A 25,751-nucleotide genomic window follows, 5' to 3' on the forward strand; every position below is an offset into this window, starting at 1 on the left:
CTGTGAGACCCAGGAAAAGGGGTGGTGATTCCTTAAAATGTACTTGGAACCTGAGCATGACGTAAACGGTATGGAATAAGGGGTGGAGACTGTCCTGGTTTCAGCCAGGATAGAGTTAACTTTCCTTGGGCTGAGAGGGAGCGCAGCTGGAGGGCTGGGTCCCCATCGATCACTGGAGCATCCCATGCCATGTGATGGATATGATGGATATTGACAGAGCAATGCCGTGGTATTTCGAACTGTTGAATGGTGATGCCTGGTGCCTTGTGCCCTGAGCTCACTGGTGCTTGTCCCTGGGCATTCATCTCCACAAAATAAAAAGCACGCTATAAAAATAAAATAACACTGTCAAGAAGGGACCGTGCTGAGACAGACTGCAGGGAGGGAGCGAGGTTATCAAAACTTAATTCCCTTTTGGATTCTTTTCTGTTATCAGCTGCACAGCCCTTCCTCTTGCCCTTTAAATATCTGGCAGCCAAGTACCGTGTGTTGGGTTCATCCTTTTGGAAGGCCATCTCTTGCGTACAGACTTTTTTGAAGTGGTAGAAGACACCATAAAAATGGCTTAGTGACTTTTGACAGTGACTGGGAAGGGGAAACTATTTTCTGTCAGTTATATGTCAAGTAAGAACCACAAAGAACTTGCTGACAATTCATCACTTGGAGGATTTGTTCGTTAATTTTTTTCTTGGTGTAAATTCTGTTATTTGGGAGGAATAAGTGTCTCAAAATTTGTGTCCAGAGAAGAGGAGCAGAGTGGCAATCTCATTTCCATTGCCCCAGAAAACAGAGACCTGTTTTTCCTTTGGTCTCCCCGCTGAGGTGGTTGCAGTAGCTGGTGGTTGTGGTTCTCTTGGTACAGATTACAGCCGCCTAGAACTGGATTGATACCAAACCAAACTACATTACATCTGTTTTAATTATCCAGCTGATGTCATGGTACTGGTTCCTTACATAGTCTCTGAGCCAAAGCTCTCGGATGCTATAGCTGACTTGACTTTTGGAGGTGAGGCAAGTGACTGTTGTATGTGGAAACAATAAACTGATTTACGAGCCAAAAGAGCTTTCCTATCCAGAGCTGCTAGGCTCCTCCAGATGGACAGATGAACCATTAGCAATACAGAAAATGTGGCGTTCGTAGGCAAAGATTAACCTTTGATAAAGCAGAAATAGAAATGGGGTCAAGCAGTAATTTTCACTAGTATTGGGCTATGTTGCTCTCTTAAGAATAAAAAGTAAATCGACATGTTAAGCTGAGAGGAATTTTTACAAAAATTTCTGGCAAACTATGGAATGAAGTTCCTGCCCTGACTCTAAATGGACAGTACATTATTATGAGAAAAAGTATTTTCTGCATTTCCTCAATCATGAATGAGGGCACATAATGGAAATTTGAAAAAACATTCAGTTTTCATCCTGTGCTCATCCTCTTGAAACCAGCAAGATTTAAATGGCCGCTATGCAGAGGAAGAAAATCCCATTCTTTGATGTTTGTGCAAAGAAGTGCACAAGAAGCTCAGGCCAGGGATGAAATTTGGAAAAGCATCTCCCTTATTCCATTAAGTAATTCCACCTAAGTAGCACTAATAACACGCCAGCACTAATGTGAGCATACAAGAATCTGCTCAAAGGAGGAAGCTCCAGTGCTCCCTGCCTGCATGGACCTGTTCTTCTTATTTTCTAAATGGCAGGCTGGTTTTGATCTCAAGATCGAAGAACAGCAATGTTTTTGGGTTGTGGGTTTTTTTTTTGTAAAGAAATATTTATCTTTTCTAATGTGCTTCTTCCTCTCCAGAAAACTTCTTAAGCTGTATCTCCCTTTCATCACCAAAGCAGGAAAGATGCTTTCATCTTCCATCTCTAGTTATACTTCTCTCACTTCATCTTTAAAAAAGAAAAAAAAAATCCCCTTTTAGTAGCAATGCTGTTCAGAACTTTGGGCAATTCTTTGCCCTTGGTAATCTCTCTGTCTCCTGAAAGGAAACAAGTAAAACTTCTGATTTGAAATGGATGTGATAAAAGATCTGTTCTCAGCTTGTGGGATGCACAAAGATAAATATGTACTCTGCAATATTGGCCTACACCACCTGCAGAATAGAGGATGTAAACCGCAAAGCAGGGATTTTTTTAAGATAGGAAGGTAGCAAAGATTCTCTTAACTTTGATAATTATTTTGTTCTACCCCCGAAAGAGAAAGAAAGAAGGAAAACGAAACAGCCACACAAAATTGCTGGGGAACCTGAAAGCGCCTTCGCAGCACTGAGGGCTGCCACACTGGCTTGTGTTGGAACAAAGGGGATGCTGCTGATTTCATTTGCCATGTTGAAAGAACAGTTTAAAAAAATGTTAAGGCATATGCAGATGTTCAACCTCTTTGGCCTAAATAATGTATTTCAGTAAGAACGTAAATGCTCTCCTTCTCTATTTGCATTTTTGTGGGTCTTCTCCTCCATGGTACCTAAGATTTTACGGGTGGTAAGTGAAGAGAGTTCTCCATTTCCTCATCACTGTGAAGAACTAAGGGCCTCACGAAGAGGCTGCAGCGCTAAAAAGAACAGAAAAAGGGATAACCTATTGTTGTTACTCGTGCACGTTTCTTTACCTTCAAGAGACACCGTGTTTGTGATTGTTTATCTGCCTCTGAACAGCTTTTCTACAGGTTGGATTTTTTTTCTCTCTATCCTATATCCTGTAAAATAACACAGACCCAGCTCCTTTCTTAGTACCTTTTAATCAAAGTCTTGTAGACCAGAAGAAAATTTTACTAGTTTGAAGCACCCACTCTTTTCCAACACTTAAAATTCTGATTTTGGCTGTACTTACTTTAGTTTATGCCAGACCAGGGCAAACTGTGCAAAACTGTTACTAACTCCTATCAGCTGAACCAAAATAAACTTGGTTTCAACCAAAATAAGCACCCAGGCAGCCTTTTGCACAGGTTTGACTGATTCTGGTTAAAATCATACATCTTGGTGGGCCTTGTTTAAATGAGATACTTAGACCTGAGCCTAAGGTGGGTTCTGGATTTAATTACAGAATTATCTAGGTTGGAAAAGACCAGACAGGAAAGCTAAAAATACAACAGCAAAAAAGGGGAAGAAAATGAAGACAGAAGGATCTGGGTTATATATTTATAACTAGGTTGTTATTAATAGTTTAAAACATTTTTTTTTTCCTGCTAGAGCATGTTTTCTGTATATTCTTGTCTTGCAACTAAACGATGCTTCCTTCCCACTCCCACAAGTTTTTTTCCCTCCTCCAGAGCCACAGTGCCTGTGACCTTGCGTTCAGGAAATACCAGCTGAGCCTTTTTTAGCCTCAGTGTAAATAGCTGAATTCAGTGCTGTTACATATTTTTTTTTTTCAGCGTTGTTTTACAAGATTTACAGACATCGAAACGTTACAGCATATTTAAGCACCGAGATCAGTTCAATTGTCCTTATCTTTTTGTTTAATAAATATATTAATGTTAACTCTGCTTTGTCAGGTTGGGGGATGCGCACGCACGTGTGTGAGAGGAAATTCAATGAGCTGCAGTGCTGAGAGCAGCAGATTATTTTTGCTCTTCTCAAAGCAAATAGCTGTGATTACAGTTCGTACACACACACCAAAAAAGAAGGAAAAAAAGAAAAATACAGGCTCTTAATGTGTGTCAGACTCTGGATTTCCAGTTTGCTGCTTTGACACTTGACATGGACAGAACTGTGTGGTATTTTTAAATTCATATGTTGGACTTTGAGAAACATTCACAGCTACAGTGATGCTTCCTGCACGCTCTTGGTTGTTAGCAGCTCGATAGAATAACTTTACATTCACCTAGTGGATCTTGCACAGAGGCAGATTTACTGAAGGCAAAAATCTGTCTCAAAATGCTAAAGCAAAATCTTGTGTATTGAAATAATCTCAGACCAGACATAACTTGATAATGTCATACAAACTGACAGACAGAATCTTCAACTAAGGTACAAGTTTTGATTCTGAAATAGATAATAGTGACATGAAACAAACTGCCTTTTTGATGTATAAAAGAACTACCAGAATTTTGGAATTCTAGATGGTGAATTTTAGACGTTGAGGTGTAAGGTGCAGTACAAATTTATTACTACTTTATTTTTTATTAATGCTATGTGGTTTTATGGGGAGTGTCGTTAGAAAATCAAGATCTGGTTGAATTCCAGGGCTTATCTGGAAGTTCAGGACTACTTAGTAAAAGCCTTTATTCCCACTCCTGGAAATGCATGCACTAGCTTCCTAATTCAGTTTTGGAGATTGCTTCCTCATGTATTACCTTAACAGCTGACTGACACTTTTGTTTTTACTGGCCCACTGTAGCACGAGTTTCATGTAGTCTATTTTATTTGATTACCCTGGAGGCCAAGAGCTGCTTGACTTCTACTTTCATCTGGCTTTGTTTGGTATAAAGCACAACTGAGCTCAGTCCAGCGAGCTGCTGAGCCACCCCCGCCAGTGCAGGCTGTTTAATTTTGAGTGATGCTCTCTACCTCGCCGCACCCACGCCACCCGCTGAAATGCACCACGGGCTGGCTGATGCACAGGGGCTGGTCTTCAGAGGCTCCTCTGGCCTTGGGGTGAGACTTCAGCCTCATTCCAGCACTCCTGCTGTTACTGTCATGGGCAGCTGCTCTAAACGAAGTGGGTTAAGAGGGGGGACACTCCTCTCCAGCCGGCGGTGGGGCAAGGGGGGTCCTTCGCAGCATGCGGCAGCAATTTGTGTCCAAGAGCCTCCCCGTGAGCCACAGCTGGTGGTGGTGAAGCATAGAGGGAAGAGCCAGCAGCCAACAGGAACAGGGAAAGCAGGAGCCCACAGACAACCAACAGCTCTCGCTCAGTTTTCTCTCTTTTCGTGCTACCTGGCTGTTGCTCCAGCCCTATCTCCTGTTCGTACTTATTTCTCCGGAGTTCCCTTGCTTTTCTGCTTTGATTTCCACACACCACTTCGCCTCCAGAGTAAACCCATGAGAGGAAAAAGTCATGATTGTAGAGCTGATGCTTGCCATCACCTTGTCTGTGTAGCCCACTGGGTTATAACTATGTTCTGGCGAGTACTTTGCAAGGCAAGGATCTGTCCCTGAGCGCTTGTTAGGCCCCGCTATCCTAACGTTCGTTAAAAACTTTATGCCAGCTGAGGGTGTTATTATTAGCACTAATTGGTGCAGCTCGGCTTACTTCACTTGACATGAGGGCAATTGGCAGTCTCCAATGTTTAAGAATCACTCTATTTGTAACAACACTTCATGCAACATCCTCCTATAACCTCTCACATCTGCCAGGGCCGTTTGCAACGTCATCAAAAAGCCTCCTCTAACTTTTGATCACGATAATGAAGCAGTATAGGTTCCAGCAAAGAAATTTGCTTTTCGTAAATAGGTTTCAGAATAATGCTGCCTTTCGCGGGACAATTTAGTATTTGTAAAGATTGCTTTGCAAAACAAATATCTCCAGAACAGCAGTATGTGAACAGAGATGAATGTTTTACGTACTGGGACAAGTCATTTCAACTATGCCTGTGTCTTGCCAAAAAATAGCAAAGCTAAATGAAACTGATAGTATGGAAATGATAACACTCTCTTCTCTTGCCAAATGTTCATTTCTAGCCCTGTGTGTACTCTCCTACAAACTATGGAGTTCTCCACAACTCACATTTCTTCTTAAACATAGAAAAAGAGATTCAGAGACACGGAGTCTTGTCCTTTTAAAGCATTAATGAGAGACAAAGTGTTAACATAAATGAATGGGACAAACCCAGTATTTCACTAGAATCTATGTAACGTATGAAGGATGGATGCACTTCAGCTTTAAATAATTACAGACCCCTTTCTGTTGATAGTTACTTAAATTACTTGAAAGATGGGTGAGCTCAGTACAGGGGGATTTGTCTAAATATAATTGATGATGAGCTACTTAAATAGGCTTTTGGTCTGTTCTTCAACTTTCAGTGCTTTTCTCAAGGTGACCGATCATAATTTACAGCAATGGATAGCAGCAATTCCTAGAAAGCCAGCAGTGCCATCGATTTTGACCTGAGCTTTCAACTGGCGAGCTACCAATTACTTCTGTTAAGGCTTCAGCTGCTCTGGGTGGAAGCGTACACGGTGCTGGCTCTTTGGCAATTTGAGATGGCAAGATAGCCAATGGATCAGTTCTCCTCTATCGATAAAGCTCCTGGGCCGGAGCTGCCGTAGCGCTGCTTCTAGATCTGGAGATTTTTGATCATCTCTGATTTAATGACTTCCCTAAACAGAGGACTTAAAGTGCATATATTATTTAGCAGTAATACCCAACTGGCAACAGACACAATAGATACTGATTGATGGGCTTACAGATACGCACTAAGTATACGCTGTGCCCAGAAATTCTCCTCTCTCTTTGGCAAAGATGAATCAAATGTAAAGTATCACAAGGAAAATAGATCAAAGCATACTAGGCAAATCTTGAATGAAAATCTCATTTAAATTCACCATACAATGCTTGGTTATCTGTAGAGGCTTAGAGAATTTAGTGCAGAGTAAAAGGTTTATTTGCACAAGTTTTGGAGTCTCGCTTTTTTGTCTTGGCTTTTTTTTCCTGGGTACTGAGGAATTTATCTAGCTTGCAGCTTCTACTGTGTAAGTTCTAAAACCACCTCTAATCACAGTAAGCAGATTTGCAAAATCCTTTCTCTTCCGTGCAGAGATCTTCATCAGACATACTATTCAACCACCAAGAAAGCTATTTGTTGTTATCTGCTATCACTGGAAACTCCAGCTATCTTTATTGCTAGAATCAACCTTAAAAAAAAATAATAAACTGCCATCCTACGCTAAAATGCAGGCACACATACAGGATAAGGAACATTAGTATGACACACAGACGAGCCTTCCTTTGGGCCAAAAGGTATTTTTAAGTTACTTGATTGTAATTGTATTGGTTTAGAGATTTCTGGTAGGATGAGCTAGAAGATAATACTTGGCGTACACTGGAGCCTAAGTCATCGCTGCCCCTGCTTTGCTGCTTGATGTTTGTGTGTTTCTTAGATCGTAAATTCTTGTGGGCCTGGCTGCTTTCTGTTCTGCATTTGGGAAGATCCCAGCACAGTGAAGCCCGAGGCTTGAGTCCCTCCAATGCATATAAAGAAATAAAAGGCTATAGCCCAGAGGTTGAGTAATACCATCTACAGAATACACAGAATTTCTCTTGTAGTCTTGGGACTTTCTGAAGAAAGTTTCTGTGTAAGCACAGAGATTTTCAAATAATTTCTAAGCACTCTGCACCTTCCTTTTAATTTTTCCTTCTTTACGTCCAATGGCTTTTGGCTTTTTCATGTGCAGTGGTTGTTCACAGTAATAAGCCCTAAGAGAAAAGGCAGCGTAATGCTTCTGAAAATACAACAGATGCTTGTAATATCATTGCCCTCTCTACAGGGACTTCTGTAAACTGATTCCTTGCTACACTCAGCACGTTAACACAGAGGAGCGGAATATTGCTTGTGGAATTTATAATGGAACCAGGGATTCCAAAAATTGATCCATGGGGTCTTATAACTACAGAAGCTCCAAACTATACGTTATCAAGCTGCCTCGACTTTCCTGCTTTTCAAACACAACTCAGTTTGCATTTACAGCCTGTTCTGAATAATCTTCACTTGGTACATCCTGACTCTGAGACTGTCAAGGAGAAGGATTATCTGCCAAGTACCGATGTGTTTGGGAATGTTCAGCACAAATTTTGGTGTATTATTTAAATGAATGTCTTCTTTTGTCACTCTTGAAATATGCAGCGTCACTCTGGCAACCTCTGTATCCTGGAAGGTGTGTGGCCCAGTGAGAGGTGTAAAGGAACAAGAGGCAGGCAGCACGGCATATGTGATGAATGAGAAAAATAAGTCATTAGGAAAGCCTGGGATAAAAACAGAAGGGACAAAAAAACCCTCTCACAAGGGGGTGAGGTGGGAAAATGGGGTTGGTTTAGTTTTCTTCTGTCTTGGCAGATTCCTGGGAGTGCATGCAAGGGCTCAGAGTGAAAATATGTACAAAAAATGCAAAAGTCTGTGAAAAAAACATAAACTCCTTGTTTCCAGCGTTCAATTCTCTTACGGCGTTATTTTATCTTCTCTGACTCCCTGTTATTTTCCACTGATTTCTCAGACCTTCCTATGAATAAAGCGTAACCCCCACACAGCTCCGCCAGGCTTTGTAGCTGCAGGCATTTTTTCTGGCCCAGAAGCCCCTTCCTCCCCATGAGCTCTTTGGTTATAGAAAATTATTTTCAGCCATCGAAAACTTCAGCGGGTGCCCACAGTCTCTCTTGCTGCATTCCTGCTGCCTCCTCACCCCACTTGCAGACACTGATAAGCAATTAGCTGTCAGCAGGCTTCTTTCATCAGCTCTGCTCTAAGCCCCATCATTGTCTTTGCATACAGCCTCTCCTGCATTTGGGGTTTCCTTATTCTTTTTTTTCCACAGTAGTATCTTTAGATCGTGAGTAAATGGATGCTTTTCATATTATTTTTTAATTAAAAACTCTGGTATTGGAAAGTGGGATATTTCTGTAATAGCGTGCAACTTGGAATTAATGTTTTCAAGAACAGCGCATAATGCTCATTTGCTTTTCAATGAATTACGATTTTTAAATTTACATGTTAAAAAACTCTTACAGTCCTGTAATTTGGAATAATTCAAATCCCAGTGCAAACCTCTGCAACATTTCATTTTTATTGGTTTTTAACTCTCTTAAATTAAATCTGAACTTTCTCCCTTTGCTACATGTGACTACCAATAGAGTATGTACAGGGGCTAGAATAGAATAGAATAGAATAGAATAGAATAGAATAGAATAGAATAGAATAGAATAGAATAGAATAGAATAGAATAGAATTTTGGTTGGAAGGGACCTACAAGGATCATCTAGTCCAAGTGCCTGACCAATTCAGGGCTGACCAAAAGTCAAAGCATGTTGTTAAGGGCATTGTCCAAGTACCTCTGAAACTCTGGCAGGATTGGGGTATCAACCACCTCTCTAGGAAGCATGTTCCAGTGTCTGACCACCCTCTCAGTAAAGAAACACTTCCTAACACCCAGTGTAAACCTCCCCTGGTGCAGCTCTGAACCATTCCCGTGCATCCTAGCAGATAGGGCTGCCTCGCATTGAGCCTGCTGTCAACCAGCACCCCCAGATCCCTTTCTGCAGGGCTGCTCTCTATATTGTGCCCACCGTTGCTCCATCCTAGGTGCAGAATCTGGCATTTTGACTTGTTAAATTTCAACCCATTAATCATTGGAGCCCAGTGCTCCAATCTATCTAGATCCCTCCTGTCTCTCAGGAGAGTCAACAGCAGCTCTCAGTTGGGTGTCCTCAGCAAACTTGCTAATGGTGCATTCCATGCATCCAGATCGTTGATAAAGACATTGAAGAGGACTGGCCCTAGAACTGAGCCCCGAGGAACACCGCTGGTGGCTGCTTGCCAGCCAGATGTAGCCCCTTTCCCTCCAGCCCTTTGAGCTCCACCCTTCAGCCAGTTCTTCACCCAGCTCACCGTGAACCCGCTCATCCCACAGTTGGGCAGCTTGTCCAGAAGGATGCTGTGAGGGACAGTATCAAAAACTACATCCACCGCCTCCCCTTCACCCACGAGGCGGGTGACCCTATCATAGAGGGGTATCGGATCACTTAAACAGGGCTTTCCTTTTGTGAACCCACGTTGACTGTGCCTGATGATTGCATTATTCTTTAAATGCCTTTCGACAGCACCCAGTATAGTCTTCTCCTTGATTTTTCCAGGAACTGAGGTTAAACTAACAGGTCTGTAGTGCTCTGGGTCTTCCCTCACACCCTTTTTGTAGATTGGAATAATGTTGGCCGGCTTCCAGTCAGCAGGGACCTCCCCGGATTCCCAAGATGATCGAGAGAGAGGGGTCCTGCCGTAACATCCACCAGCTCCCTCAGAACTCTGGGATAAATCCCATCAGGCCCCATGGACTTGTGAACATAATGAATCTGGCCTAAGCTTTTGTTTTACCACGTGGGGTTTTTCGGACAGCTCTAAATATTTCTGTGGAAATCCTTCCCAATGCTCAGTCTAAACCTCCCCTGGTGCAGCTGTGCATGAGCAGAACAGCTTATTCCTATTTGTATCAGCATCCATTTCTATAGGTAGTTGTCCTGCAATTGTACACCAACACAGCTAACACAGTACAGGTTTTTAGTGTGGTTAAGATGTTATCTGTCATTTTCCTGGGACATATTTTTCCCAAAATATTTATCTATTAGGTATATAAAAAGTGCCAAACACCATAAGCCTTTGAACTTAGCTGGGGCATGTACTTGCTATTGTTAATATAAAGAGCAGCAGTAGTACCACCATTGTCTGTATGCACCTGGTAACTGGCTGCTCACCTCATCCCCGTGCAAAGTCCCAACTCCATTCATCACGTGTTCAGCTAAGACTAGAGTTCTTTAACTACTCTGGACACTTCAAATCAACCTGCAAATGGAAGACTTCCTCAGCTGCACCTCCTCATCCTACAAAACCACAGCGTCCAGCATAGCTTTTTCTTGGTCCTTTTTTAGTTCACTGACGGATTACAGATATCATCCAGGTCAGTCTGTCTGCTTATCAGTCACACTCTCAAGCTCCCCATTATCTTAGCTGTGCAGTTACAAGATCAGACTGCCTAGCATTGCTTTGGCCAACTCATGTTATTTAGCTTTAAGTACATCTATTCCCTTGTCTTACGAACGCTGCTTGTCTTCTGAATACCCTAACTCTTTATAATTAAAAAATTTACATGTTTGAGGGCACTGCAGGTAGGATACAAATTTGAGAACTTGTACGACAGCATCACTGGGTTTTGTAAATACTGTGTTACTTTTCACACGTATCAGAAAACGAGAGCTGCCAAAATAACCCGATCGTTCCCAAATCTAAAATCTCCAGATTACATTTGCAGAAAGATGATCCACAGCCAAAACTGTGATAGGATCAAGGCATCATATAGCTAGTGTGCAAATTTATTTGGGAAGACACTCTCTCCTTCAGGATTACAGAGTCTGTTTTTAGGGACTGGTCTTGTGCTTAGCATACCAAGTGCTTGTGCAATTCATCTTCCATGCTCCTGCTCTGACATTCCCTTATCACGGGATGCTGGAAAATTGTCCAGAGCAGATGGGTGTTGGACAGCCTGTGAGGCTGAGCTTTGTCCTTTTGTATTACCTTTGTTATCCAGACGTGCTACTTTGAGATTTAGGCAATTCACCTTTTAGAAATTTCTGTGGAGTGGTTCACATCTTCTCTGCAACAACCCCTTCAAGCCCCTTCAGAAATGATGGTTCTGACCTCTGCAATTCCTGATAGCCCTGAAGTATTCACCTTTCTGCCCCTCAGCTTGCCCCTCTTCAGGCTGAGGCTGCAATGGGTAGGAAAGCTAACGCCATATGTGTAAGCACGTTCAGCAAAAAATGCTAATAATCCCACACCACTGGGTAGTGATTTGTCTTTTTGGTTTCTTTTTGGTGAGGCCCTGGGGATTTTGCATAAATTGAGAGACAGGTAGGCATAAACCGGTGACGGATGGCTCCCTTGGTTTGAACACTAAGCAGCAGCTCCAGCTTGAGTGATGAACCGAGGGGATTAAAACGATACACAGCGGTAAGAGGTGTTCTCTCAGGGTACTTCTTGAGCACTGACAATTATCTCTGCTAACGGTGCATTTGGAGAGGAGCTTGCTGGACTTCTCAGACCCAGCTCAGGCCAACCAGAGGACTGCCAGCATCAGCGGAACTCGGCCCATCTAAACGCAGCCGGAGTTTTTCTGCACCATGATTTACAACATGTGCTGCTTGGACGAAAGAGAATTGCAGTTGTACGCTGGCTTTTAAAAATATTTTCACTCTTGAAAGAAGCCTGATTGACAAAGACTATGAGCCATTGAATTATAACGCGCCAGATTTTACTAAGAACACTCTAAATATGCAAATTTATGGGAGGGGAAGCAATATTCTTACTCCTATTTAGGATGGGTTTGATAGACAGAAATAATTCTCTTGTCACTTGTTACAGAGAAGAATTATTAATTTTGCTTTGTCTGTAGAAAGGCAAAAGCCAGCAATCATGTTACAAAGTAGGTTGCATAAATGGGTTGACTTTCAATGCCTTTTTCCCCATCACATCTTAGGAAGAAAAAAAGATTTCTTAATGGTGCCAGGTTCCATTAGAAGAGTAGAGCAACATAGTTTTAATTGACGCATACCATGTCTTAGGAAAATAACAGGCAAACTCCCTGACCATTCAATTACCATATAAATAAGAATGCACATACCTCCCCTCATATCAGCATCTTGCTTTTTTTTGTTGTTGACAAAAATATGTTAATGGCTAAAAGCAGCTTTTCATTTGAATAATGACTTAATGCTTCTGTGAATTTCAGATGGTGGATTAAGCCCTTTCTTTAAAAGTTTGCAATTTCCCTATAGTTCACCAGCTGCCTTTGCTCAAGGAAAAAAAACAAGGCAAATGGGAGACTTCAAACCTCAGCACCTGCTAGGGTGCTGCTGTGGTTTATAAATCTGTTTAGGGAAATGAAGCATGCAAGTCCTCTGCTGTCTTTTGTTCAGAAGACTATCATTGATGGGAGAGAGGAAAAAGCCCAGTGCTGTGTGTTTTATGGTGCAGACCAGGCTTTTTTTTGTGCCCTGCCAGGTGGAGGTGATCCTTTGCAGGTACACGCTTCAGATTTACAAGGTCGTGGAGGAAAGAAGCAGCACTACCTTCTTTTGACTTAACCGTAGGAAAGGCACCAGATCTGAGTCAAAATGAATGAACGTGTGGGCCACTGATGTTAACTGTTAACTCTGGGGAAACGGTACTAGCTGTGGTAGTTGCATGTGATGCCTCCTTCATCCTGCACTGCAGACCAGTCCTGCTGCCAGGGGTGTTGTCTCACCTCATTTTTCAGCAGTAGGAGGATGGAAACCCCATTTGCTTCATAGGCGGTGGATTCCCAAACAGCAGATGCCCCGTTTTCACTTGCTCTTTCCCATTCTTTGGACACCAGACATCAAACTGCCTTTGATCCAGCTAAAAAATCAGCAACACTCCAGTCAAAATGACAAAAGCAGTGGGCAGTAGCACTTAAACCAACCAGGAGACATGGTCCAGCAGTGTATAAAGATGTGGTTCAACAGCCAGCCTCTAGGCCCTTCTCAATTTCTGAAGGAAAGCTCCAAGTTCAAACAGGTTTTGCCATTCAAATCCTTTCCCTATTTTAGGAAGAAAAAGAAAGGCAAGACCGTGGTCCCCACACCTCATTTCTGAAATAATTTAGACTGGAACACTGACTGATTAATAGGAGTTTTGTGCGTGTTGGGCAAGGTGAGAAAGTGGTTTGAGGCTGGACGGTGCATCAGTGGAGCACCCTGCTCCATAGCTCTGTGCTGTGATAGACAGAAGCACAGGGCTCTGCGAGTGAGGGTTACCAGACTGAACTCACTGTTAAAACTGCAGACGGTTCTGAATCAGTTGTTAAAAAAAAAGCTTCCACTAGATGGAAGGCTCTTTCTGCTTTCTCCTCATCTCTTCCCCCTAGTCACGGAGTCTCGGACCTGAAAGCCACTGTGCTTTGATTGTACCCCCATGTCAGTCGGAAAAGCACTTACATCGCCTCGGCAATTCACTCTGCAAGGGCCATCTTCTGTGCCTGATTTTCAAAAGGTGTACTTAGCACATCTGTCTGAAAAGTCCAAACTGTTAATTATTAGCTCCAAATAATATATGTGTTCAAGCTGAAAGCAGGAAAAGCATCAGGCTTTTCACAATAGTGATTTGTTTCTCCCGAGTGAATTCCTCAAAGTGTCTGTGTCTTTCTATCCTTTTCACCGTGGAATAAGAATCTACATCCATTTGTCTTGCTAGAGAGGAAAATAATCTATGTTGTACTCTACACTTGGAATGGTGCAGATAAAGGAATGGGTAAATAAAGACCTTTAGCTTGTATTTGCTGCCATCAGCCTTTGTGTCTCTCTCCTAAGGTTCAATATTGCAGTAATTGTGCTGTAACAACAGGACCTGTTCCACTGGTGCAGAAGGAAGTGGTAGTGTAGTAAGATTTAGCTTAACTAAGTTCGTCAAATAGAAAAAAATTAAGTAGGGTTCAAGCAAGCATGACACTGATATAGGAAAAAAAAAAATTTAAAAAAATCCAGTTTAAGTTCTCTTTACAGAATTTCTATATTTTTGGGCCATTGATGGTACGCTTGGATTCCTAATTTCATACATCCATTTTGAAAAGCAAAACACGGTACTCCATAACAGCGTACAGAGAATTTTCAGCATAATAGATAGAAGTCAACAGAAGCCATATGGAACATGAATAGGATTGCCGTGCTTTGTTGCCCATTATCATCTTGGTCTAGTTCCATATGGTGATTGAGCTCTGTTTACATGACTTTGATGTGTAGGCATCTATGTTATTGGAGCTGTTAACCAATTAATAAAAATCTACTGCCATATGTGCTGATTCTACAGTTCACCGTTTTATTTGCATTGGGAACTGGTTTGGGAAGAACTCTGTTCTCAGTTCTGTTCTGATGATAATAATGTCCTTTTATGCAGAAACTGCACTCAGAGTCACACTTTTAAGTTGTGCTTATTGAGAGGGATGCTCTTGATGGAAAGCTTTGGTAGAAATTCAGATTGAAGCAGTTCATGACTTGAAACAACTTGAATCTTCTTGGTCCATCGCTTGGGAACAAATTCTGGTTAATGATCTCATGTCAGAAAGCAAAGTTTAAGTCATTGCCTTAGGTGTAATTCAGGTAGGTGCTGAAGTTGAGGTAGAAAGAAACTCATGAACAGGTTTCTGAACCAAGGGCTGATGAAAAACGATGAAAATATCTTGATGTTGAGGTTGTTCATCAGCTGCTAAAAAATTTAGAAAGGGATTTAAATTTCACGCTTTGGTTGAAGGGCAGATCTTTTATGGGTTCTGTTAAAAATCTTCATGAGGGACAGGCTGTGTAACAGTCTTCCTTCTGGAAAGTCGGAGACTTTACTGACACACCTGGCACGTGTTGAGAGGCAGGGCCTCGGCTGGGTGGACCACTGCTTGGGGCCAGCATGCTGCTCTCTGAAGCTGTGCTTGCGGAAGATGTTCCTCAGAAAAATCCCTATCTGTAATCTTTTTCCATTAATCCTTACTTATCTTTGCCCTCCAGGAATTACCAGCCAGGCTCACTTTGCCTGTTGTTTACATTATCTACTAAAGCAACAAATGTATTTGTAGAGCAGTGCTTCAGTAGTACTTGTGGTCACACCACGCTACTCTTGCACTTATTCTATGCCTCATAATAAGCTTGTCCGAAAGAAGAGTATGGATGATTTGCCAGAGTAATTTTTTTTTCTGCTAAATGCAGTGACACCAACCCAGCAAATGAGGATTTGCCCCATATTAGTGGTTATTTCCTTGAAAAGGGAATGACTTTGAAAAGTGGATTCACGGGACTGCTATTACCATAGCTCACTAATGAGAATTACCGTGGAATTTCCTGTTTGAGGAAATCCAACTGTGAGTTCACAAACATGTGTGAAAGCAATGGAGAGGAAAAACAAAATTCAAACAGCTCTTCAGTCCCTTAAATCTTGCTTTCGATTCGCAGCTTTCCTTCAGCGTTCAATTCTATTTTGTAGCAATGAAAGGCTCTGACAAGTTGCCTGAATGGGGGTAGCATTATAGAAACAAAACCAGAAACCAAGCAATTCTTTTATTGACGTGTCTTTTTTTTTTTACTCTAAGTGGTGTAACGGGAATTTATTTTCGCCTTTTAAATTAATGCTTTTGCTTTATTATCCATACAGTAGTACTGCACTGCCATTTTAGAAATTAGAGATGCATTGAGAATACTGGAGGTTCCACTGAATCTGTGTATTTATGTTGCATTCACCGTGGTAACTGATACATTACACATCATAAATAAAAAGACACAGTGCCCCATATTAAGTCATTTTGCTTTAAGGGCCTCTCATTTGCAACTTTCTCTAAAGCAAATTTCAACAATAGTGAATTATGTTCCTTAAGTGGACCTGTATATAAATTACGGATTTAGAGATGACAAATAGCACACATTTGTTTCTGGTTCATATGGAATGAAAAGCTCAAATATATACACAATGTAGAGCCAAACTGGGTACACCCCCCTGTATAGTGCTCTCTTATTTTGAATCTGAAAAGGTTGCATGACTTACTAAGCTTAGCCTGGTGAGATGTCACAGCCTTACTCGAAAACATAACCTTGCTGTTTCTGTTGATCTTTCCTCCAGTTTGCATAAGGTCAGCTGGCCTCAGTGTTGAGTCTTATCTTAGAGAGCCACCATGCAAACCTAGAGAGAAAACAGAGGTGATCTTTTACCAAGGAAAAACCTGCAGCCTAATGTTATTCTACTATTTAATCATTAAAACTTGCTTTCTGTGACCATAGGCTGTAATTAGCTTTAGATCCTACCTACGGAATACTGATTGTCTACCAGTGCAGATAAAATAAGACAAGCAGTTTACACCTTGCACAGGCATTCTGCCAACAGGAGATGATGAAGAGCTGAGTTAGCACCGAAGTCTTCCAGCAACAATCCTACAGTCCTTATGGTCATCGCTGCTCTGATTTGAATTTGGCTGCTCAGAAGATGTCAGCAACTGAAAGCTCCCCTCTTCCACCTTTCTTTCACAAACTGAGCTCAGTGCCATAGGATGGGGTCCGTGTAAAGCTGTCTCTGAACAACCTGTTTATTCTGACATGCAAAAGGATGCAGAGGGGCTGAGGTACAAGAGGGGAGAGTTTCATGCTGGATGGAGGATTTGGAAGTACAGCAGTCCAGCCAAAAATCTGGACTTGCCTTCCTCCCCTCCCATTTGTACTACTGTCGCCCTCAGCAAAGACCTCACCATGGTCTCCTCCATCTGGAAAAAGCAGCCTGGAGTCTCACATCAGTTTGGACCTATTTAAGAAAGTGGAAAAGCCCGTGGAAAGAGATCTCGTTTCAGACCAAACTAATGCTAGACAAAAAGCTCTCTCTGGGTTCTGTAGAACAAACTTAACACTTGTTCACTCATGAGCTTCACTTCTGCATCTCATTTTGAGGTGGCAGTTGGCGTGCAATTGGAGGCGAGCGGAATGATTTTGTTTTAAAATACTAAGATTTGTTCTAAATCCACTGACTGGACCTATTCATAAAGAGGAAAGTAGAAGCAGTGTTCTTCAACTTTTCTTTTTGGGTTGCAGACAAAATGTTAATACAATAAAAATACAAACATCAAGAAATGCATTTGAAAGAGAAAAGAGGTAGGTGCAAAGCAATGCCAGAACATTCAGGCTGAGGACATAAAATCTCAAAGGTATGATTGTAAATAAATATAGGAACTAGGCAATCTGAATGCATAGTTTTGCAGAAGAGACCCGTGAGGTGGGCTCTGAAGTAAAAAATTACATTTGGCTTTTTCGGCCTGAGGAGTTAGTCTCAGATCAATCACAGGCATGCTGTACCTTAATTTCAGGTCAGACCTAGCAGCCACAGCAGCCCAGGAAAGACAATGGAAAGTCTAGAGACTTTTGTGTGGGACTTGTGCTTGATGAAAAACCAGAGTGATCCAAGCAGCTACAGGCTCTTTTTATCTGACCTCATTAGTACACAAAGCTTTAGAAAAAACGCTGAAGGAAAAACTAATTAAAGATGTGGAGGTATATGAAAAACTAGTTAAAATGCAGCAGGACTTCACCAAAGATAGAACACACCAGTCTAAGCCAGTATCTTTGTCTGATAAATCATTTTCTCAAACAATGAAAATACGGTAGATCAAATCTGTCTGGACTTCAATAAAACATTTGAGAGGATGCCATGCGAGAAAATATTAATTAAGATGGAGAGATGCGGATGAATGTAAGAAATGAAAAGTAAGGACAATAGTGTGTGCTGAAAGGGAAACTAGATGGAAGGAGGTTACTAATGCAGTTCCGTAGGGACTGATCTCAGAACTAATCTTAGTTAAAATTTTATTAGTGACCTTGGCAGAAAAATCATGAGTGTGCTAATGAAATTTGCTGATGACATAAACCCAAGACCTGCTGTTACAACAGAAAAGGATTGGAATACCCTGTGGAAAGAATTGGATGAGTCTGTGGACAGGAGAAAGAGAAACGACATGCAATTTAATAGTGGGAGTACAAAGTTGTGCACTTAGCAGAAATTCCTATTAATTGTAGTAAAGTGGGGTGAGGAGAAGGCTCCTCCAGATGGACAGAAAATAAAGATACAGCACGAATCAATCACTTGGAAGCAGGAGTGAGTCCACAGCGAGCCAATTTCTGTCTGGAAAAGGCAGCACGAGGGCTGTAAGGGCAGTTGTACCGAGTCAGTCCCTGCCTCCCATCGCCCCCATTTCTGACAGTAGCCACCAGCAGAAGCCAGGGAAGGCGAATCTGGTAGGATTTTTCCAGAGCAGTGGAAGTATCCGGCAATTTGTGACTCAGTGAGGTAGTGAGGGGGCATCCTTGTGCCTCTAATTGTGTTTTTACACACACACCCCCTTCCTTTTTTTTAACTTGCGTTGATTTATCTCGGCTGACTTCCCACCCTTCTACTGGCAGTGACAATTTCCCAGCGTGGGTTTGAGGGAATATAAAGAAAATGGCACAATCTCAGGGAAACTGTGGGACAAAACATCAACCTGGGGTCTTTTGCCAGGATGCTGACGGTACTTTGGACCTCTCCTAACCGCATGGGGACGCCTGGGGTAGACCTAGAGGAGCTGCTGGTGTCACAGACTTGTAAAAAAACTACCTGAAAAGGGTAAATGTTGGTCAGGGTGACTGGAAAATAACGCTCACAGCGAAGGGCCACACCTGACCCCTCTTCTCTACATCCCTGGAACGAAGTACAAAGGGGAGCGATTTGTCAGTCTGGGCATCGCTCCTGGGCGATGATCAAGAATTGGATCGTTTTCCCCCTAAACTCATGAAGAGGCGGTACAAAGAGATGAATTCCCACATCTTGCTTCTGCATCTGGTTTCCCCACCTCGGCCCACCCGGCGGGCCTGCGGGGGGCCATGGGCCGGGGCACCGCCGCCCCACGGCCGGCTTCCTCCTCCTCCTCCTCCTCCTCCTCCTCCTCCTCCTGCCCAGGGAAACGAAACCGAAAGGCCGGGGCCGTGCTGCGGCTCCGACAGCCCCGGCATTTGCCCGAAAAGCCGCCGCCCTGCACCTGCCTGAGCGGGGGGGCGGCGGCGCGGCCCGGGCCCTCAGCGACCCGCCCGCGGCCTAGTCTGGGCCCGGAGCTGCCCGCCCGGCCCCGGCCCCGGGGCGGTGCTGCCGCCGCCGCCCGCCTCGTCTCGGCCGGGACAAGCACCTGTGTGGGTCCTGCGAGTCTTCCCCGCCCGCCGCCAGGTACGTGAGGCCGGCCCGGGGAGGGCGCGGGGGGCCGCGGTTTGCCTGTCCCCGGGGTCCCGCTGCGCCCCGGCTCCTTCCCCTCGGGGCGGTGGAAGCGGCGGGAACTCCCGGGGCGGGAGGAGAAGGACTGACTGACCGCCCGGGGGGGCGGCGGGGCAGAGCGGCCCAGGCCCGGGGCTGCTGGCGGGGCGCCAGGCGGGCCCCCGGGGCTCAGTGTGTGTGTGTGTGTGTGTGGAGCTGTACAGGTGCGTCCCCGCTTCTCGCCCTGACAGCCTGTCGTGCTGCCCTCCGGGTGAGAAACGCCCTGGCTACCGGTGAAGCGACCAGCGGGGTGGGCTGGGATACCCCCCCTCCTCAGACCCCATTTTGCTCCATCCTGCGCCCAGCTCACCCCAGCCAGGCTGGCTGGCCCTGTGGCCTTTCTGCTGGGCGCTTTAATTTTTACTGTTTACCACAATAATACGATTCAAAGGTCACAACTAGAGACCGGTTTATGCAGTAACAGGTATGAGGCTGTTGTTTTACACCGGTGCGTACCCCTCGGTCTGAGAACTGAGTGTTTTGGGGCTCTTTGTGCAAGTGTGAGTGAAATTCCCGATGCTGAGAATATATGACACAGTTTTCTGGGTTTGATGGTCGGTAAGGTGAACTTGTGCTTTGACTTCATGAGAGAACTTCACAGGACAAAAAGTTTCTGAGTCCTGTTGCAGAATTGGAGCTCGCATCAATACAAAACCTCATGAGAAACACAGGAAAGGGGGTAGAGATTACACTAAATGTGTGATGGAGATTCAAGCTATAAAATATCACTTAAAGAACAGCTCTAGCTATGTATCGATATCTTGTGCTTTTAGGGTTTTCTTTCATCCTCTTTGTTACCAGTCCTTTGAAAATTAATTTGGCACCCCCATTGTAATACATATTTATACGTATTTGTTCACTTTTCAGCACGCTTCCTACGTATTTATATGTATTTGTTCATTTTTCAGCACGCTTCCTACGTATTTATATGTATTTGTTCACTTTTCAGCACGCTTCCTACGTATTTATATGTATTTGTTCATTTTTCAGCACGCTTCCTACGTTTTTATATGTATTTGTTCACTTTTCAGCACGCTTCCTACGTATTTATACGTATTTGTTCACTTTTCAGCACGCTTCCTACGTATTTGTATGTATTTGTTCACTTTTCAGCACGCTTCCTACATATTTATACGTATTTGTTCACTTTTCAGCACGCTTCCTACATATTTATACATATTTGTTCACTTTTCAGCACACTTCCTATGGGTGTAGCATCAGATTTTTGGTGCGTGGTTAACATCTGTGTCAGTGTGCACGAGGGGCTGAATTCATGTTGTGTGTGAAACTTTGATTCCCAACTTCCAGATGTCCGAGCGATGATCACCTCTTTATTTTGTAGTGAGTTTTCCAGGCAGAAGGTGGCACAAGGTTTTTAGTTAAGGCCAAGGAACTCCTGGGGAGCCTGTGGTAGGCTGGGCGTTGGGACTGGAACCGGTTCCTCTGGTTTGCTGCCATTAAGCATTCCTGCAATTCCTCCCATCCCTTCCAAACCCACCCTGGTAGGAGTCCACCGAAGGCTGAAACCTTTCAGGGCAGACAAAACAGACAAAAGAGCCGAGCCTCTCTGCCCACCCTTGCACAGCAGGTTAAGCAGCTCCCCTGAAATCCGTCCCACTTAGATGCCTTTTCTCTTCCCACCGCGTCACAGCCAGGAGTTTCCTGTCCTTGATGCTGTCTTGATGACCTTGCTGGGGTTTTGGCCTTTTTTTTTTTTTTTTTTTAACACAGATGAGCTGTTGACCTGTTACTCAGTTTCCAAGCTGAATGATCGCTCAACTTCATCTGGTCTTTTACTTCAGCAAGTCCAACCTAGGTGACTGGATGCAGGAGTAAAGCTCATCACGGAGCAGTAGTCGGAGCCGTTGAAGGTAGGACCCTTGTTTCTGACACCAAAACCTCTTCCAAGGTGGAGTGACCTCTCCTTTTGGGAGGCATTTTGACATCTAAGTGTGATATTTGCCGCTGACGTGTTGTACAGGCCTTTGGTATGCTGCCTAAAATAGCCTCAAATCGAGCAGTTTGCTGAGAGGTCTCTGAAGAGATCTAAGTCAGGCAGTGATCTCTCTGTAACCAACGAATTATTTTTTAAAAGCTGCTTTTGCACAATGTCACTCATTCCAGTGTCTTCAGACAAAAATACGCAGTAATGCTGGGTGGAACTTACTTTACTAAGTGAAACAAAACTGAGTTCCCAGTGTGGTTTTCTTCATTGTTAGAGCAGGAATTCAAAAGGTAAATAAACACGGGGAGATGTAAACTGTATTTTTAAAGTTCTGGGTTGAATAAATGTTTACTAATAGTACCGCTGAGGAAATGTGTAAACAGTAATTTTTTGTACTCCCCTATGAACTCTTAAGCTTTTCTTTAAGAATATGAATAGAGTCATGAACTCATCGTGTGACTGAACTGAGTGAGGATTCTACGTGCTTATGTAGGTATTGTTTTTTATTGGTTTTAAATGTAACAGGTTTTTTTTTTTCAGATAACTTGTTCAGAGTCAAAACAGTCCTTGGTGTATGCTTGTGCATAGTACAGTTGTGTTTATGCTGTGCTGGGTTGGTTTAATTTTGAAATTCAGATACAACAGAACCGTTATTGTTTAATAGGCATCGTGTTATTGAAACTATAACTCCCATTTTATTTAAAACTGATTTTTTTTTATTTTTTTTTTTTAAATGAGACTTAACAGAACATTGTAACTCTAGGGTAAGGATTGTCACCCTGCAGACTATATAAACCACAGTCTGAGATCTTGCTGTGGTTAGTGATGTAGGATGCAGCTCTGAGAGGTGGAAATGAGGGAATGCAGGCAGGCTGTGGCTCAGGAACGGGTTGAGCAGCCGAGGCCACCTGGGGATGACTCCCCAACATTACTTCGAGTAACTCTTGCTGCTCACCACATCCACAGCTGCAGAAAAGAAGCAGCTGTTTCATGTCCAGGAACGAAGAGGTCTGGTTAGGATTTATAATATATATATAAACAAGAAAAAAGCACAAATTTGTCATAAAAAACAGGCTGTGTGGACACTATTGAAATTTTAACAGCAAAATAAAATAAATACAGAGGAAAAAACTTTTGAAAATATAAAATCATGCTGGTTTTAACTGATATTTTTTCCCAAAAAAACTCTTTAGAATATGTGGCTAAAAGTACTGATGAAGGGAGAGTTTGAGTCAGCAGTATCTGAGACTGAAAAGGAATGAAAGAGTAATTGTAAAAGTATTGCCAGAAGACCTTTATTTTAGCAACACTGCTGGATATTACTATAATAAGGCACAAATTCCGTTGTATGTATACACTGTTCAAGCCTGACAGCTTAAAAATTGACAACCTGGTGCCTTTTCAAGGAGACAGTTACCAAAAAAGCTTTCTTTGCATCAAACAAGAGACTGACAGTAAGACCGGTATACTAAAGAGTGGTTTAGTTGAACCATCAAATTTTCCCTGACCCTAACTAAAATAAACTCTTTTGTTATAAAATATAAGGCATTTTTTTAAGAGAACTAAATATATTCATTGTTTTATAATATCTGGTGTAAGAAACAAGAACATTTAAGGGAAGAAAAAAATTAAAAAGCAATGATTCATTCTCTGCTTCTGTTGGATGTCTTTCTTTGGTCATACTTACCAAATCTTTCATTCTTTATTACTGAATTCACTTTATATGATATTGATGCAATCCATATTCTCTGAGAGTTTTCCTCCCCCTCCTGCTCACTCTGTCTTTTGGAGGCATAATCTTTGATCTATGATGACAATAATTTTCACAGCATATGCAGAGAGCGACTGCAGACAGGGAGTAAGTAGCATGAGCTGATGAACACGTAAGAAATAATCCTCTAATCATGCAAATATGCGATGCGATGGGTCAAACCACGCATTTGTAAGAAATTTTGAATCTGGTGAGCCCTGCCATTTATTATACCTGGGGCTGCAGGTGTGTCTGAGAATCAAGGACTAGGTGTCCAGTGCCAGGCACTCAGCGTGAATTCCAGCTGTTATTTGGGTTTTTCTGTAGACTGGTGGCTCTACTCAGTTTTCTTTTATTCTCAAGCCAATTCTTTATGTCAGGCTGCTCTCCATATTCTTAGTGCTTTGAAGAGCAAAGCATCTCTCTCTCTCTTGTTTTGGGGAAAACCAAAGATATATGGGTATTCCTTTAAGCTGTTTTTTCATGCTTTTAAACTATTCCAGAAGTAAGGATTATGCTTCTGTTTTCACCATTCAGGAAGCATGGCAGATCTGTCAGTCAAGGGGAGCAAGCTAGGATCGGCTCTCCTGAGGGAACTGCTCTCTTCATATTACTTATATGTTGTCTCCACAAACTCCTAGGTAGTCTTCAAATCTCCAAGAGTTTTGTTTAATGACTTGCAAGGTGTCTCATTGGAAATTGTTGGCAGAGGCAAAAATGGATTCCAGATCATCCATATTAGCTCTCCTCTTCCCTTCACGCAAGCCTCTGTGACTACATCCACTACATTTACTTAACAGGAGGGAAAGACAATTATCTTTTCATTAGAAATGAACGGTTGTTCTTCAGATCACATTCTCCTGTGCAGAAGCTGAAGAAAGAATTACGTGGAAAGAAAAAATACTGTTCTGTGCCTGTAATTAAAAATAAGTCTTTGTGCGTATGCAGAGAGACCTAAAATCACATTGTTGAGGCAAACTCATCTCTGGTGTTCCGGAAGGTTTCTGTTTTAGGCTTAGGAGGTGCACTGATATTCTTGTAACAAACTCTATGGCCTTGTATCCACATATAAACTTTTAATTTTAAAAAACATGGGAATTCTATTGTGGGATCATATTGACACCAGCGTAGGTCGTGATCAAGTCTGAATCTCAAGATTAGCTGTACGGACTTCTGAGTCTTGATGTGATGGAATAACTGATAGCAATTGTAGGTTGCTCTTTCTCAGGCCAAGCAATGTGAGAGGATGTAACAGCTGATGTGCTGATAGGGAAAAAAAAAATGGTGTGACAGAACAATCTTGGGTTTCATTTCAAGCTACATTAGTGGACACAGATTTTCTGCTTATTATCCCCAGTTGGGACTCATTCAACTTCTTTCCTATCTCATCTCTTCTCTCTTATCTTGTTCAAATCCCATTTCTTTCACTTAGCCTTCTCAGTAACCCTTGCTGAACTCCCATCTTACTCGCATGCTTTTGAGGTCGGAAAATTTCAACCCACAAATAAAGTTGTGAAGAACTGAAAATAAGGTCTCAGGCTTGGGAGTTTCAGGTGATACCAACCAGGCTGTGATACCAGTCCTGTCCAGAGGAAAGAAAATGCCCAGTAGTGTAACTTCATTGCCATTCAGTGATGTCTGCCTTAAAGGCTTTTTGGTTGATTTGTTCATTCTGAAAGTATCTTTGATACTTTTTTACATCAATATATTCTAGGAATATTTCTTTTCACTGTAGATTCTTAGCAAAGACTACAGCTGTCGCTGTGTGCTCTGCAGTGCTTGTATTTCACAAAGTTTTTCTAACTTTGAAATGAAGCCTGCTGAAGACTTTGAGCTTCCCGTTCTATATGGCGCACACAACCATCAGGGAATACGCTGTCTTTGGTGGGATGCTGCAGGAGTGTGGTGATAAAGCTCAACGTCAGAACTTCAGGAACAATCAGCAGGAATCAGTTGTTCTGTGCCATACAGTGGTGGTCTCTGACGTAGTGACAGTGACAGCATAGCACAATGAAGGTAACGTGTTACAAGTCACAGCATATACCAAGTTTCTGCAGATAGACTTTAAAAGAAAAGACTTTAAAAGATTAGACTTTAAAACAAAACCAGAAGAAAATTAAACTAAACCTTAAACTGCTTACAGAGTTCTCGGGCATTTGTGTGCCCTCATGGTGGCCCTCGGGGCATTTTTCTGGCCAGCCCAGGCTCCCAAGTGATAGACGTGGCCAACTTGGGCAAGGTGTGAAAAGGGATGCACAGGCAAAAGTTGCAAGGTTGTATGCAGAAATAGGTCTTTCCCCCACCTCCCAGTACCAAGGAAGAATCTCTGTAAATATCCACATCTTCTTAATATTCTCCTGCTGTCCTATAACCTGCACTATTCCTGTTTTGTCTGATGATGTTCTCTTAAACCTGTGTTGCTTTATGCACACACACATGACTGTCTATTAAAAATTTTCCACTGAGATAACCACCCACTAAAAAGCTGTAGAGCCATGTCTGAACTTTAAAGAAAACCTATCCCGTGATGTTTATTAGACCACTGAATA

General features: G+C 42.6%; 1 protein-coding gene across 3 annotated transcripts in view; it reads left to right on the forward strand.

The window, feature by feature from the left end:
- Positions 1-25,751, forward strand: part of LOC141958827 (proline-rich protein 5-like) — a 213,013-nt gene that overhangs the window by 111,282 nt on the left and 75,980 nt on the right. For 2 of the 3 annotated variants that reach the window (XM_074901748.1, XM_074901747.1), the window contains exons 1-2: positions 19,180-19,423; positions 21,239-21,378. Coding sequence is in view for 1 of the 3 variants with exons in the window: in XM_074901746.1 (XP_074757847.1) it covers positions 21,341-21,371 (31 nt within the window). In the remaining 2 variants the exon portion in view is untranslated. Of the gene's footprint in view, positions 1-19,179; positions 19,424-21,238; positions 21,379-25,751 lie in introns of those variants that run through there. The other variant, XM_074901746.1, reaches the window with a different exon arrangement.

This window comes from Athene noctua, chromosome 3, assembly GCF_965140245.1.
Source record: "Athene noctua chromosome 3, bAthNoc1.hap1.1, whole genome shotgun sequence".
Taxonomy (NCBI): Eukaryota; Metazoa; Chordata; class Aves; order Strigiformes; family Strigidae; genus Athene; species Athene noctua.